Source organism: Zalophus californianus, chromosome 6 (genome assembly GCF_009762305.2).
Source record: "Zalophus californianus isolate mZalCal1 chromosome 6, mZalCal1.pri.v2, whole genome shotgun sequence".
Taxonomy (NCBI): domain Eukaryota; kingdom Metazoa; phylum Chordata; class Mammalia; order Carnivora; family Otariidae; genus Zalophus; species Zalophus californianus.
Window position 1 is genome coordinate 2163723 of NC_045600.1, and position 16025 is coordinate 2179747.

Consider the following 16025-nt stretch of genomic DNA (forward strand, 5'->3'; position numbering starts at 1 on the left):
ATGTTTTATTTTTTAAAAAGATTTTATTTATTTGAGAGAGAGAGCACAAGCAGGGGGAGAGGCAGAAGCAGAGGGAGAAGCAGGCTCCCCATTGAGCAGGGAGCCCAATGCGGGACTCAATGCCAGGACCCTAGAATCATGACCTGAGCCAAAGGCAGACGCTTAACCAACTGAGCCACCCAGGTGTCCCTTTATATACAAGATTTTATTTATTCATTTGTCAGAGAGAGACAGAGAGAGAGAGCACAAGCAGGGGGAGCAGCAGGCAGAAGGAGAAGCAGACTCCCCACTGAGCAAGGAGCCTGATGGGGGGCTCGATCCCAGGACCCTGGGATCACGACCGGAGCTGAAGGCAGATGCTTAAACAACTGAGCCACCCAGGTGCCCCAAATCCGTATCTTTTAAAGACATATATGGAAATAGTTACAAATGAAGTATGCAGTCTGATATTTGCAACAAAATTATCTGGGAGGGGAGGTTGGGATGGGGTAAAGATGACATAAACACCCACAAGTAGATAACTGTACAAGCAGGGTACTGGATACACAGCAATTCTTTATATAATCTTCTATTTTTGCATGTTTTAAATTTCCTAAGTAACAAGAGATGAGTGCAATTGCCCACATTAACAGAATAAGGGGAAACCCCGTAATCACTTCACTTGCAAAAGCATGTGGCGACAAGAGAACACCAGACTGAGAGTGAGAACAGCTCCCTTTAGCCCTGATTCTGCTGGGTAACACCAGGCCAGTCACTCCACCTCTCTGGGCCTTGGGCCCTTGTCTCAAGAATAATGGAGTTTAACCACACGATTTTTTCTTTTTTTTTAAGATTTATTTATTTGAGAGAGGGGAGGGGAAGAGGGAGAGGAAGAGAGAATCCCACAAGCAGACTACCCACTGAGCCTGGAGCCCCGACAGATGTGGGATTCAATCCTAGGACCCTGGGATCATGACCTGAGCCAAAGGCAGACGCCTAACAACTGAGCCACCCAGGTGCCCCTTTTCTTTTTTTTAAAGATTTTATTTGTTTGAGAGAGAGAGCACAAGCAGGGGAAGTGGCAGGCAGAGGGAGAGGGAGAAGCAGGCTTCCCACCGAGCAGAGAGCCCAATGTGGGGCTTGATTCCAGAACCCTGGGATCATGACCTAAACCGAACGCAGGCACTTAATCGACTGAGCCACTTGGGCGCCCAAAGAGCTGACTTTTCTTTTTAAATTTATTTATTCATTTGAGAGCGAGGGTATGGGGGAGGAGCAGAGGGAGAGGGAGAGAATCTTAAGCAGACACCGCTGAGTGCAAGCCCGAGCCCGACGTGGGGCTCAATATTGTGACCCTAAGATCATGACCTGAGCCAAAATCAAGAGTCAGATGCTTAACTGACTGTGCCACCCAGGCGCCCCAAGAGCTGACTTTTTAAGTTGGGTTTGGAAGAAAAAGTGGTACAAAGATAGGAGATGGGAATAAATCATGTAGACCCTAAAAGCAGCTCTCCTTAATTCCAATGGAGAACAAAGAATTAATGAAAAACATGTAGGGTGAAACAACAGACGTTGGTGAGAATGTGCAGAAAGGGGAACCCTCCTGCACCGTTGATGGGAATGCAAACTGGTGCAGCCACTGTGGAAAACAGTACAGAGGTTCCTCAACAAGTTAAAAATAGAACTATCCTACGATCCAATAATCCCACTATGGGGTATTTACCCAAAGAATACAGAAACACTAATTCAAAGGGATACATGCACCCCTGTGTTTATAGTAGCGTTATCTACAACAGCCAAGATCCGGAAGCAGCCCAAGGGTCCACTGATTGATGAATGAAATCTTGCCATTTGCAATAACATGGATGGATCTAGAGAGTATTATGCTAAGTGAAATAAGTCAGTGAAAGACTCATGTGTGCAATTTAAGAAACAAAACTAATGAGCAAAGAAAGGAAAGAAAAAAGCAGACAAACCAAGAAACAGCCTCTTCTTTTTTTTTTTTAAAGATTTTATTTATTCATTTGAGACACAGAGATACAGAGAGAGAAAGAGAGCATGAGCAGGGAGAGAGGCAGAGGGAGAAGCAGGCTCCCCGCTGAGCAGGGAGCCCGATGCGGGGCTCAATCCCAGGACCCTGGGATCATGACCTGAGCCGAAGGCAGACGCTTAACCATCTGAGCCACCCAGGCGCCCCAAGAAACACTCTTAATTACAGAGAACACACTGATGGTTACGGGGGGGGGGGTGGTGAGGGGTGGGGGAAACAGGTGATGGGGCCTACGGAGCGCACTTGTGATGAGCGCTGGGTCATGTATGGAAGTGCTGAATCACTATATTACATACCTGAAACTAATATAACACTGTATGGTAACCATACTGGAATTAAATTTAAAAAGTTAATTAAAGGGGCGCCTGGGTGGCTCAGTCATTAAGCGTCTGCCTTCGGCTCAGGTCGTGATCCCAGGGTCTTGGGCTGGAGCCCCGCATCGGGCTCCCTGCTCAGCGGGAGGCCTGCTTCTCCCTCTCCCACTCCCCCTGCTTGTGTTCCCTCTCTCGCTGGGTCTCATTTATTTGAGAGAGAGAGAATGAGAGACAGAGAGCACGAGAGGGAAGAGGGTCAGAGGGAGAAGCAGACTCCCCGCCGAGCAGGGAGCCCGATGTGGGACTCGATCCCAGGACTCCAGGATCATGACCTGAGCCGAAGGCAGTCGCTTAACCAACTGAGCCACCCAGGCGCCCTAAATAAATAAAATCTTAAAAAAAAAAAAAGTTAATTAAAAATATGTTGTGTGAACTAAACATACAGGATTAAAATACATCTATTTAAATAAAGAAAACAGAAGGTTTACAACCTGTTACTTTTAAGAAGAGCTAATATTTAAAATCAAAGTCTAAAAGACAACAATCTCTCTGTGCTGCAGGAATTTAATTACCTGGAGAACCAGCCATATACTCAGCAAACACTCAAAGACAAGACCAAACACATAGGAAATACAAAATGCCCTGAAGTAAGAACTGTTCCTTTAAGTTCCATATAATATCTAGCATAATGGGGCACACATCCTAAAAAGCAAAACAAAACAAAAAAACACAACACCACAAGTCATAATGCTAGAACAGAACAAGGTCTGACTCATGGGCCAGCTGCTTCACTTTTCAGCATCATCACAATCAACATCATCACAGGCTTAGACAGGTGAGTGGCACCAGCTTCCTAGTCACTTGGGACTACAATAGGAAGAAAGGTCTCATCTTGAGGATTAGACCCACGGTAAGATTTATTTTAACCAAAGGCTATGTGACAATAAAGAAAACTCTGTGTGGTGTGTTTTTTTTTTGTTTTTTTTTTTTTTAGATTTTATTTTTAAGTAATCTCTACACTCAATGTCGGGGCTGGAACTCACAGTCCCGAGATCAAGAGTTGCATGCTCCACCGACTGAGCCAGCCAGGTGCCCCTTGTGTGTTCTTTTTTCCAGCACTAGTTCACAAAACAAGCTAAGGTAAGTCCTCATCCTAGGGACACTTGTTGATGTGAAGTTTGCCCTTCCAGAGCATTTCCAAATACATGAATATCTTCCTGCCCAAAGACTGAGATGCTGGGTGGGTTTCTACGTTGTAGGAATGTAAGTCACAGCTGTGGCCACTGTAACAGGGAACTGAGTCAGGTGACCAGTCGCCCTGCTAACTTCTTGTCTAAACTAAAAACTAGACAGAACTTCAAAGCTGCGTTTATAAAAGCAGCTAGCAGTAACAAACTAAAATAAATGAAAATTTACAGGCAGGCACATTCTGGAATTCTTAACTGGCTTTTCTACCCCAGGTTCCCCCGCCTCCATCCTTAGTCTGTTGGCAAATTCGGGGTTAGTATTTGTATGCTTTGTTTAAATATTTTATCTGCAGCCCATTCCACACCTGTCAACGTTTTCGTATGACGGTTGGAATCAAAGCCTAGGACTTCGTGGACAAAACATCCTTCCCCAAAGAAGTGCAATTTATAAAAACTGTCATTCTTTGTTGCTACAGGTTATTAACCATTAACCTTCCACCCGTGAAATGCACGTATGCACATAGTTTCCAAACAAGAAAAACTATTCAAGGGGCAGTCCTACAAAATACAACGATCAAGTGTGCCGTCGCTTGAAGAAAACCACTAATGATCTTAACGAAGACAAAACGCAGACCCAAACAACAAAACATGCTGCGCACATCAAGAGCTCAACTATAAGAATTATTTTCGAGAAGCGGAAAGGTGCGTACAAACTCGCCAGCTGACTCTGCTGCATTAGCAAAAGTTCTGTCAACGGTCCCCGGGGTGGCAGCGACACCCTCGGCTCCATGACACCAAGGCGGCGGACGCAGGACACCGGGGGGCTCCGAGGCCGGGAGGTCGGGCGCCCCTCGCGCGGGGGACTGCCCACTCTGCGCGCCCCCGCCCCCCGCAGGCCGCGGGCCCCGCTCCTGGAGAGTCCGGCTGACGCCGCAGCCGGGCACAAAGGGGTGCGGGGCCCACAGGTGTCCCTGGGTCAGTCCCCTGGCGGTCCGCCCTCCCGGCCCGCCCTCTGCAGGACCCCCGCTTACCCGGCCGGACGCCGCATCCCTGCGCTCCGCGCCGCGCTCAGGGGCGCGCTGACAGCCGGGGCCAGCGAAGGCACGGCAGAGCGGAGGGAGAAAAGCCCTCCCCGAAGGCCGCAAGGCCGCCATGGCCAGCGTCCCTCGGCTGCCGCCGCGCACGGCAAAGCCGCGCCCGCGCGAGGGGCTGCCTTACGGCACGGTCGCAAAGCCGGAGGGAGGGAGCGGCGCGGCCGACCGTGCGCTTTCCCCGCGTAAGACCGGCCTCGCGGGCGACGCGGCGCGGGGGCGGGGATCGGCGGCTGCTCCTGGGCCGCGGGCCGTTCCGGGCAGCCGTGCCAGGCGGTAGTGGCGGCGTCGGCGCGGGCGCGGGGCGGCGCGACGCCGGAGGACGTTTTCGCAGGGCGAGGGCTGTTCGGCCGGGGGCGGGGCCGCGGGACTGGCGACGGCGGGAGCCGCGGAGCCGCTGGACGTCGGCGGCGGAGCGCGCGATGGCGCGGGAGGCACAGGTGAGCGCCGAGCGGCGGCTGGAGGGCCCGCGAGCCGCCCCCGCCCCGCTCCCGCCCGACCCGGCCTCGGCCAGGCGCCGCGTCCTGCCTGCGTCGGACGCGGGCCGGCCCGCTCGCTCCTCTCCCGGGGCTTCCAGTCCCGCCCGGGGGGCTCGGCGGCGCGGCCGAGCGCGGCCACCCCCTCCCCGCGCGGGCCATTGTGAGGTCAGGGCCGGCGGGCGCGTCGGGGGGTCCCGGCGCGACGCCCGGAGCGGCCGCTGAGGCCAGTAGCTGCCGCGCCACCGCCGGCCCCTTCACCGGCCGCCCGGTTCAGACCTAGCCGGCAGGGGTGAGAGGGATGCAGCTGGGGGCCCAGCTCCGGTGCCGCACCCCGTGAAGGGCTGACCTTCCACCTCGCCACGTCACCCACGGGAAGCCAGACTAAACCAGCTTAGACCTCTTCTGGGTAAAGTGCTGGCAGGGAAGGGCGAGAAGGGGGGGGAAAGAAGCCGGGCAGCCCGCCCTTCGTGGGCCTCCAGAGACATGTTCCTGGCCCGAACACCCGCAAGGGATTGGTGTCAACTGATCATCCGTCCTCGTGCGTGAGCCGGCTGGTAGAAACTCGGGAGCATGGGGGAGAAGACATGCGTGAAGGCGTTCCGGACTCGGAATGGGAGGCTAATGAATGAATTGTTCATAGTTGTCGCATTTGGGGGCGGGGGGAGGTACTAGCCCTCCAAAGGCCAAGGCGGTGCTTTCAACACAGTGCCAGTTCACCTTTCCTTTCCTGTGGAGGGAGGATTTGCGAGGTACTCAGAGGGGGCCGGGGGAAACAGGGTGGCTTTGTAGAAGCGTGGGAAGGGTGGAGAGGAAGTGTGGAAAGTCCCGCTTCTGCGGGACTTTCGGGGGTGACTGGGATCCCCTGCTATTTCACTTTTTCTGGAAACTAGGCATAGCTTTTGGGCCAGGGGGGTGCTGGGATGGCACTGTTACCTTTGAAGGTTAAACGAGCTACTGTTTTACATCCACAAAGGTGCCCTGCTGTTGCCAACAACCAGGGCCAATGTTAATATTATGTAAGATACTTGTGCTGTCTCCAAGCTGGTAGTTGACCTCGTGCGGCACGTGTGAAGACATATGCTACTCTCTTCCAGCTGTGGACACTGGAAATTCACAGGCTCAGAGCTCCAGCTCATTCCCCACTGCAGTATGCTCTGTTCTTTTTTTTTTTATAAATTAGTTTCTTTATTATTTTTTATTTTTTTTAAAGATTTTATTTATTTGAGAGAGAAAAAATGAGAGATAGAGAGCACGAGAGGGAAGAGGATCAGAGGGAGAAGCAGACTCCCCGCCGAGCAGGGAGCCCGATGCGGGACTCGATCCCAGGACTCCAGGATCATGACCTGAGCCGAAGGCAGTCGCCCAACCAACTGAGCCACCCAGGCGCCCCTGCTGTCTGTTCTTTAATCACTGCTTTGTGTAGGTGATTTTCAGGAAAGTGGATTAGTCACACTCTGTGTACTTGAGTATGACTGTTGTTTAGATAACAGTAATGATGGGCCCTTTTTCTTGAATATATTTTTTTAAAATGATAATCTCAGAATAAATGAACATACGATTACTTTTCTGTAGAGACTTTGTGTAATTTGGCCTTCTTGTCATTTTTTTAGTGCTTGTAAAACTGAACACAACAAAAGTATGGATATGGGAAACCAACATCCTTCTATCAGTAGGCTTCAGGAAATCCAAAAGGAAGTAAAAAGTATAGAACAGCAAGTAATTGGCTTCAGTGGTCTGTCAGATGACAAGAATTACAAGAAACTGGAGAGGTTTCTAACAAAACAACTCTTTGAAATAGACTCTGTAGATACTGAAGGAAAAGGAGATATTCAGCAAGCGAGGAAGAGGGCGGCACAAGAGACAGAGCGTCTTCTCAAAGAGTTGGAGCAGAATGCAAACCACCCACACCGGATCGAAATACAGAATATCTTTAAAGAAGCCCAGTCCCTGGTGAAAGAGAAGATTGTGCCATTTTATAGTGGGGGCAACTGTGTAACTGATGAATTTGAAGAAGGCATCCAGGATATCATCCTGAGGCTGACACATGTCAAAACCGGAGGGAAGATCTCCTTGCGGAAAGCGAGGTATCACACTTTAACCAAAATCTGTGCGGTGCAAGAGATCATTGAAGACTGCGTGAAAAAGCAGCCTTCTCTGCCACTCTCCGAGGATGTGCATCCTTCAGTTGCCAAAATCAACTCGGTGATGTGTGAGGTGAACAAGGCCAGGGGCACTCTGATTGCACTTCTGATGGGAGTGAATAGTAATGAGACTTGCAGGCACTTATCCTGTGTGCTCTCGGGCCTGATTGCGGATCTGGATGCTCTGGATGTGTGCGGGCGTACGGAAATCAGAAATTACCGGCGGGAGGTTGTGGAAGATATCAACAAATTATTGAAATATTTGGATTTGGAAGAGGAAGCAGATACTACTTATGCATTTGACCTGGGACAGAATCATTCCATTTTAAAGATAGAAAAGGTCCTCAAGAGAATGAGAGAAATAAAAAATGAACTTCTTCAAGCACAAAACCCTCCTGAATTATACCTGAGCTCCAAAACAGAATTGCAGGGTCTGATTGGACAGTTGGATGAGATCAGTCTCGAGAAGAACCCTTGCATCCGGGAAGCTCGGAGAAGAGCGGTGATTGAGGTGCAAACCCTGATAACCTACATCGACTTGAAGGAGGCCCTGGAGAAGAGGAAGGCATTTGCTTGTGAGGAGCACCCGTCCCATAAAGCGGTCTGGAACATCCTTGGAAACTTGGCCGAGATCCAGGGCGAAGTTCTTTCATTTGATGGGAACCGAACTGATAAGAACTACATCAGGCTGGAAGAGCTGCTCACCAAGCAGCTGCTAGCCCTGGACGCCGTCGACCCACAAGGAGAAGAGAAGTGTAAGGCTGCCAGGAAACAGGCGGTGAAGCTCGCCCAGAACATCCTCAGCTATCTCGACTTGAAATCCGACGAATGGGAGTACTAAACACTACCCATCTCACGGTTGATACTTCTTGTTTTGCACTTTATACATACTTCTATGTATTTATAGAGAGCTTTCAGTTCGTTGAGCCTAAATGTGATTTATACATGCAGATTTCAATCTCCATTTTTATGATTTAAGCAAATTATATTCAGTATCTCTGCTGCTTTTGATGTTGCCATACAAATGTCATTATAGCACGTTCATTTTTCCATTTGGATCATTATCTGTATGTTGTGTGGTTTTGGGGGTTTTTTTAATCAGAAAGTGGAATGGGCAGCTTTTGTCATTTTTAAGTGGGTTGTGGAAGCAGTGAAATGCAGATCTTTCAGGATCTACATATAGACGTAACCTGATAGAGCACTAGAACAATTATGAGAAGGGGAAATTTTTGGTTAGGTAGAAGTAAGGTCCAAACACAAAAGCAAACAATGATATGTTCTATTACATTACATAAAGCAGAAGGGTTTGGGTTTTTTTTCTCTGTTTCTAAGGCCTGATTGGTCCCACCCAAGTTAATAGGGTGGGGGTTTTTTTGTTTTCAGATTTTCTGTTTTTTCATAAGCATTTTTTGTTTGGAAAATGGTGTCTGTATTTTCCCCCATACTCTTCATTTAGAGGAGAAAATCTTACGTGCAACAGAAAATTATGAAAATTAATAGCAAAAAAACCTTTGAGATTGCACTGAAGAAGGGAAAAAACACCAACTAATTACCTTCAGATTTTGTTGTAAACTCTGAATTTACAAGTTTCTTCCGTAGTCATCAGTAAGGATGGGAACATTTAAGTGAAGTTAGGAGATCTTTTAAAAAAAGAAAAAAAGGAAACACCCATCCCTGTGGCAAGATCATGAAAGCTGGAGATCAGTTACCGATGTCAGGTTGTGCTAAACCTAAGCAGACTTGTCTGTAGCATGTCCCGGGCTGCTTCTATTCAAGGCTGCATCACGGACAAGCTCCTTACACACACCCAGTGCTGTTTTATAGCGGCGGTGAGCAGAATCCACCAGTGGCTCTGCAGGACCAGACCTTGCTAGCTTGTCCGAGGAGGTGAGCTCCTCCTAGCGTCTGAACACCTCGCACCCTGGGACTGAGCAGTGAAAGCAGCTCTAAGCATCTGCCGGGCTCCATAGCTCACGTCCCCGGCACGTGGAGGTGTCTCTAGGGCCAGAAAGAGCCAGTAAGCTCTGTCTGTGTGTGGTGTTTTTCCTTCTGCTGAAGGGTATACAGATTTCTGTATGTGCTCTCTGAGGGTCCAGTTCTATGGCTGCCAGTTGATGGGTCAAAAGAATTTCCCAAAGTTCTGAAGTGCCTTGATAACGTGTTGGTCCCAGCATGATGACGAACAGACTGTTGTCACCTTTCACACAATAACCCTTCTAGAGTACGGCTTTGGACTCTGGTAGTCTGTAATGTTCTTTCAGAGATAATGATTTGGTAACTATGTAGGCAGCTAAAAATAAGAGATAAGGGAATAGCCCTAAATACCGAAAAGATGATAAAAGTGTGGCCCTCAAGAGACTTTTCCGCCTTGTCTCAGCATTGCCCAAGTCAAAAGGCATTTGCGTCTTTGGGCCTTGAGCCCCTCCCGTGTGCGCATCCAGCCCCTGGTGCCTGCAGGTCCCAGTGCAGGTCCCTGGGAGCTCATTTTGGCCGAAGTCCTTTCAGGACTGCTATTCTGTATCATCATTTTCGGGTGCTCTTAAAAGGAGTTTCTAAACTCAAGTGCTGCCTCAGTTTACTCCCCTGGGAAATCAGGGCTTCCTCTCAAGCACTTGAGGCATGTCCTGCCCCAGGCTCTACGTCACTTTCAATGTCAGATTTGAAGGTTGAATGTCAGCATTTCCTTTCAAAGTATCCACTGTTCTTCCAAAAGGGAACTGCCTGTGCTCTTCATTTCAAACAAGGTGTTCTGTAGCCTCTCCAGTGCCGCTCAGCGCTGCCTGTAAGTGGAGGGAAGTCTCGAGCGCCGTTGCGGATTTCTCGCGGGGGCTCTTTTGGTCATCGAGATGATCAGACCATCCTCAAGTGACTTAAGGCGTGGCATCTCCTGTCCAACCCGTCCTAGCTCCTTGCACCTGATGACTTTCCCATAAGGAACCCTAGTGACACGGGATTTGGCTTTTCTTGTCCCCAGCTGGGAGCTGTCTGTGTTCATAGGGGCTGCCTCATGTAACTTTAAATTGGGCTCATGACACTGTATTGTATTTTTATGATCTTACGTGAAGAGAACCTGTAATGGAAGTAAAACCTACCCCCAAAAAAATGTTTGGCCTTGGGTCTGCATTAAACGGTATAATCCATGTTCATGCAAAAACTGGCTGGGAATGTTTGCTTTCTTTACCTCACATGCAGACAGCTTTGCTTTCAGGTCAGCCTTTACCCAAATTAGACTAAAGTCAGTCGACCTCTAATGAAGTAGTTATGAAAATAAATGTAATGAATAAGTCTCCTAAGTACAGTGGGATGCTTTATTTTGCTACAATGCCTTGGTATAGTGTATGTGATACAAGTTAGTAGTATGTGCGAGATGCCTCACCAGTGTGGCTCATTTGTTTTACTTTGCCAATTTTTATCTGGTTTTTGAAGGTCTAAGCCTATCCTGTACGTACAGATTATTTTTAAGCAAAGCTTTTCAGCTTCTAATGCGTCTAGTATTTTTCTAAGAATAAGTGGAGAAATATTTGCCATTGATTTTGATGTACAATACAGATGTGTTCCTCCAGTGTGTTGGTTCTATCCCTACTCTATTCATTGTATGACTATTGTAATCGTATGTCTGAAATAATCAGTATTTTGAGATATTAGTATACCCTTAATTATTAATGCAATAAAAATCTCTTAGCTTATCTTTGCAGTGGAGAAAGGATGTGAGTCTGAGGTGTGAGTTCTGTTCTGATTCACCTTCATATACTGTCCAACCCGGGTGAGGAATGATGTCTTGGAAGAGTGGACCCGGCATGGGGAAGGTGGGCTTTGTAGGTCCGGTTGGTGGTAATGGCCTAAGGAGGTGGCCAGGTGAGCACAGACCAGGGTCCCGTGGCAGGTGAAGGGGTAACCGTTCCATGTAAGCAACCCCAGAAGTGTGGGGACCAGAGAACGGTCCAGGGGAGATATGGTCTCCCGTTCTGCCCATGGGCCTGTGCACACAGGTGACCTTACCTGTAGCAAAGAGGGGAAAGTCTAGGAAACTCCTCTCCCCGGAGAAAAGGCTTAAGGTGTGCTATTGAAGCTCATCTTCTCATTAGCAGAGAACTGGTATTTCTGACCAGTTAGTCCTTCCAGGGCTCCTGAGCCCTCGGCCACCTCCCTGTTCCATCTCCAGTGAGGACGAGCCCCACTCACTTGGGCAGTTTCTCTGCCCGTTGTACACCTGTTCATGAAAGCAGGACCTTGTTTGTTCTGCTTCTAGCCTTCTACGAGCACGTTTCTGCTGTCTTCTCTCTTGCTGCGAGTGTCTTCCATGTGACCCACATGCTCAGCCATGCAAATGTGGCCTAGGCCCAGAAGTGAAAAAGAAATTGTACAGGTTAAAAAAGAATACTTTGGGGGAAACTGGAAATTTTTTAATAAATCCTCTGCCACACACTGAGATGCACTGTATACCACATTAGGCTTTGATTCCTTGTGGACATTAGAACCAGTGTCGTCAAGCTCCTACTGCGTGCCGCATGGCCGTGCTAATGGTCAGAAAATATCCATCACACCATGTGGCCCCAAAGAAACCACAGTCTGGTTAAGGTGGTAGAGGACATGCTGTGCTGGGCGCTCTGGATCTGTCTCTGGCATAAATGCCTGGGCATCAGGAGCTAGGAGGGTGCTTAGTGTGCACTGGTGAGGCCAGGGGATGTCATGGCCCAGGGAGGCTGAGGGAGGGGGCTCAGGGGTCCCTAACGGCACTGGACAGGAGGAACCCCGGAGGGGGCTGGGGTGAAGCCCTGGCATGCAAATGTGCCAGCTGGAGTGCAAGCAAGGCCCAGATTGGGCCCTTGGATGCAACTCTGAGGTTATCCAGGTGGTCAAGATGTGTCAGATGGTGGCTTCTGCTGTGATTGATTGATTTGAGAGAGAGCGAGGTGGGGTAGGGGCAGAGGGAGAATCTTCCAAGCAGACTCTCCGCCAAGCTCAGTGAAGACCTGAGCTGAGATCAAGAGTCGGACACTTAGCTGCCTGAGCTACCCAGGTGCCCCCACTTCTGCTGTAATGTAAATGCTTCGTTTTCCAAGCCATCTCTGACTGACTGAACCAGTGCGCCAGGCCCTGTGTGAAGCATGTTATACACACACTTAATTCTCAGAAGTGTTCCAAGGTAGGTTTAGTACTCTGTTTCATAGATGATTCAGACCTTCGGGTGATCACTTGCCCAAGGAAATGCCCTGGGTCACAGGGCACATAGGAAAGGCAGTCACTATCCAGGACAGCGCCAACTCAGCAGAACTCCTGCCCCAGTTTACCTGGAGGGCAGGTCCTACCTGCAGGGCTCCTGAGCACACTGTGCACAGCCCAGGAGCTCATGATGGCCCACCTGGGGGAGCAGCTGATAACTCAGGCCCAGCAGTTGAGAGCTCAGGCTGGGGCCGGAAATCTCAGCTCTTCTGCCGAGCTCCAGCACCTTTCTGCAACGTGGGCGCTTAGCACCAAAGGTTGAGGCGGACGCTAGCTAGTGCACACCACGTTGGGCTCCAAATGTCAAAAAAACCTGCATCCTTTTTTTTCTTTTTTTTTCAGATTTTATTTATTTGACAGAGAGACAGGGAGCGAGGGAACACAAGAAGGGGGAGTGTGAGAGGGAGAAGCAGGCTTCCCACTGAGCAGGGAGCCCAACTCAGGGCTCAAACCCAGGACCCTGGGATCATGACCTGAGCCGAAGGCAGACACTTAACGACTGAGCCACCCAGGTGCCCCCCCCCCCGCTTTTTCTAAGATTTTATTTTTAAGTAATCTCTATACCCAACATGAGGTTCAAACGACAACCCTGAGATCAAGAGGGGCTTGCTCAACCGACTGAGCCAAACAGGCGCCCCGCCCCCCACCCTGCATCCCTTTTGGTGGGAAAACTTCATAAGAAATACTGTCTTAAACCAGCGTCTTACTCTGTCCTCATGTCCCTTCATTGTGAATTATAACTGGAAAAATACCTCCTTCCTACTTATCCTCAAAGTGAAGTTAATATTTCTCCTCTTTGGATCCGTACACCTTCCTGAGCTGCCAGGAGGCCATGGCTCCCAGTTTGAGGAGCACGGCCTGCCTCCACATCTTGTCTTCACTCTGTGGTCACAACATTTCATTTATACAATAAACAAGCCATTTTGGGGTGCTTGGGTGGCCTAGTCGGTTGAGCATCTGACTCTTGGTTTCGTCTCAGGTCATGATCTCAGGGTCATGGGATCGAGCTCCGTGTCTGGGTCTGCGCTCAGCACGGAGTCTGCTTGAGACTCTCTCTCTCTCTCTCCCTCTGCCCCTCGCCCTGCTCACGTGCTTTCTCAAAATAAAATCTTTAAACTCTTGAGCCATTTCCCTGTAGCCTGTTTCCCAAGTGAACACGGCCAGCCCTCATGCTGACATGAGTGTCGCCGTCCCAGTCCTCCAGGGGCCTGGGACACAGGGCTGAGTGGTCCCATCACCTTCCTACCTGGCCAGACTGCAGGCATGGCCTCCACACCTGCCCTTCCTCCCACAGCTCCCTGGCCTCTGGCTCACTTGTCACCCCTCGCCAGGCCACCCCACACTGCCTTCCAAACTCACCATGTCCTTTCAATGAACTCTTCTTGGGAAGTAGTGTTCTCAGCTCCTGCTACATAATACATATTCAAGAACTTGCTGAATACATGAATGGAAAGTCTCAGATTGCAGATAGCTCCATCAAGTGTTCATAACAGCTGCCTTGGGATGCCTGGTGGGTTCAGTCGGTAAAGGATGCAACTCTTGTTCTCGGAGTCATGAGTTTGAGCCCCACGTTGGGCATGGAGCCTACTTAACACTTTAAAAAAATAAAATAAAGGGCGCCTGGGTGGCTCAGTTGGTTAAGCGACTGCCTTTGGCTCAGGTCATGATCCTGGAGTCCCGGGATCGAGTCCCGCATCCGGCTCCCTGCTCGGCAGGGAGTCTGCTTCTCCCTCTGACCTTCTTCCCTCTGATGCTCTTTCTCTACCATTCTCTCTCTCTCTCTCAATAAATAAAAATCTTAAAAAAAATAAAAAATAAAATAAAATAGGGGCGCCTGGGTGGCTCAGTTGGTTAAGCGACTGCCTTCGGCTCAGGTCATGATCCTGGAGTCCCGGGATCGAGTCCCGCATCGGGCTCCCTGCTCGGCAGGGAGTCTGCTTCTCCCTCTGACCCTCTTCCCTCTCATGCTCTCTATCTCTCATTCTCTCTCTCTCAAATAAATAAATAAAATCTTTAAAAAAAATAAAATAAATAAAATAAAATAAAATCTTAAATAAAAATAAAGCTCATTAGGATTCAAAGAACTATGGTCTACTGCACCTGAAGCTGGGATCCTGGTGTCACGGTCAAGAACTCGCCCTATAGCCATCTCATCCCCTGGGCAGGGTCAAGAGTGCCCCAGACCAAGGCCCGTGTGGTGAGAGGCCCAGCCAGGCTGGTGTATCGCCACCCCTGCCTCTGACCAACTGCCCTCGGCTGAGCACCTAGCCAGGTGAGGAGCCGAAGGGACACAGGCAGCCCTCACATGAGGGAGCCCCCCCTCCGGGGGGTGCACACTGTGGCCTCCTTGGTCATGTCATCTTCCTGGCCAGGTCGGGGGGGCTGGACAGCAAGGTGCCCAAGGCCCAATGTGTCAGGCAGAGGCAGGAACCTTCTGCCAAGAGGAGCACTGCACCGGAGCTCACGAGGTGGAAATGGGCGCGGAGGGTCCCACCAGGACCCCTGAGGTCTGGGTGCAAGCCACCCTTCTCTCTCACCATCCTGGGATGCTGTTTTCCTGGGGAGGGCAAAGAATGGACTTGCTCCCATCTCATGCCTGGTCACAGGCAGCCCTGCGAACCCCTGGTGGCCAGCCCTGCAGAAAGGATTGGCTCCTGGGCTGCTGTCCCCAATCCTTGGCACGTCCGGTCGGACTGCTGAGTGGCCAGTAGCCACCCCAGGCTGCAGACTGAGCCCAGCGAACCCCAGGGGCAGCGGGAACTGACCGCACGCGCCACCTGCCGGGAACCCAGCGGCAGTCCAGCCTGGCAGGCCCGGTGGAGAATCCCTCGGCCGGAAGCCACAACACCTGGCCAGTCACTCTTGTCTCCACATGGACCCTGAGATCACGAAACTGGTTTCTTCCTGGCAGTATCGTCAGTCCCTAGGACATCACCTGGCCCAACCAAAGAAATGTTTGTCAAGTGAGTGAATGACCGGAAACAGCACCACCGGGGCTGGCAGAAGAGCGGGGGTGGGGGGGACGGGATGACGTCCTGAGTCAGGGATGGCCTCCTGTGTTCGTGTAGCACAGTTCCATGGGCCCTGTCCTGGGAACCCGGGGGGTTGGCAGCTCCAGCCCCAGGAGTGTCCCCGTGTCTGGGGAGAAGGCAGACAAGGGTCATGGAGCACACAGGTCAGGGGCAGGGTGTGTGCCCCGCACATGTGCCCCTGGTGGGGGAGTCAGAGAACGCCCCTTGAGGGGCACACCTTTGACACCAAGCCCCTCGGGCTGGGAAGGCCTCCCAGGTGAGGGAGAGGCAGGGGTGGAGGCCCAGAGCCCGGTGCCAGGCTTACCTGAGGGCCTGGCGGAGCTGGGCAGGGAGCAGGGGTGGAGCGGAGACGGAGCCGCTGGATGGCAGGCGCCCAGGGAGCCGCGGAAGCCGCTGGGTCTTTCAGGACCGGGTGATTTGCTGAGCGCTCTGCGCCCCCCCCCCACACGCCCCCCCGCCGGTGGCAGGGGCAGGCGCTGGACTGGGCGCAATGGGACCAGGGCAGGGGGCCCAGGAGGGAGGGCGCCGT

General features: G+C 50.8%; 2 protein-coding genes and 1 long non-coding RNA gene across 9 annotated transcripts in view; 1 reads left to right on the forward strand and 2 right to left on the reverse strand.

Moving 5' to 3' along the window:
• LOC113909032 (cytochrome c oxidase assembly factor 8) overlaps positions 1–4797 on the reverse strand; it is a 30000-nt gene extending 25203 nt beyond the window's left edge. Inside the window, exon 1 of one of the 3 annotated variants that reach the window (XR_004820127.1) lies at positions 4562–4797. Coding sequence is in view for 2 of the 3 variants with exons in the window: in XM_027569913.2 (XP_027425714.1) it covers positions 4562–4684 (123 nt within the window). In the remaining variant the exon portion in view is untranslated. The remainder of the gene's footprint in view (positions 1–4561) is intronic. The other 2 variants (XM_027569913.2, XM_027569912.2) reach the window with 2 other exon arrangements.
• Positions 4798–4915: 118 nt separating this feature from the next.
• Positions 4916–10940, forward strand: BAG5 (BAG cochaperone 5). Of its 5 annotated transcripts, none has more exons than XM_027569911.2 (2): positions 4916–5061; positions 6711–10940. In XM_027569911.2, exon 2 carries the CDS (start codon positions 6739–6741, stop codon positions 8080–8082), a length of 1344 nt encoding a protein of 447 aa, XP_027425712.1. In that variant the 5' UTR covers positions 4916–5061; positions 6711–6738; the 3' UTR covers positions 8083–10940. The 5 variants fall into 5 exon arrangements, with proteins under 5 accessions (XP_027425712.1, XP_027425709.1, XP_027425708.1 ...); XM_027569908.2 differs by lacking the exon at positions 4916–5061 and adding an exon at positions 5268–5506; XM_027569907.2 differs by lacking the exon at positions 4916–5061 and adding an exon at positions 5513–5849.
• Positions 8828–14105, reverse strand: LOC113909033. The gene is made up of 2 exons (XR_003515675.1): positions 13824–14105; positions 8828–11575 (listed from the first exon to the last, which is right to left on the reverse strand). It is a non-coding gene; the product is annotated as an uncharacterized LOC113909033 (long non-coding RNA).
• Positions 14106–16025: the final 1920 nt, after the last annotated feature.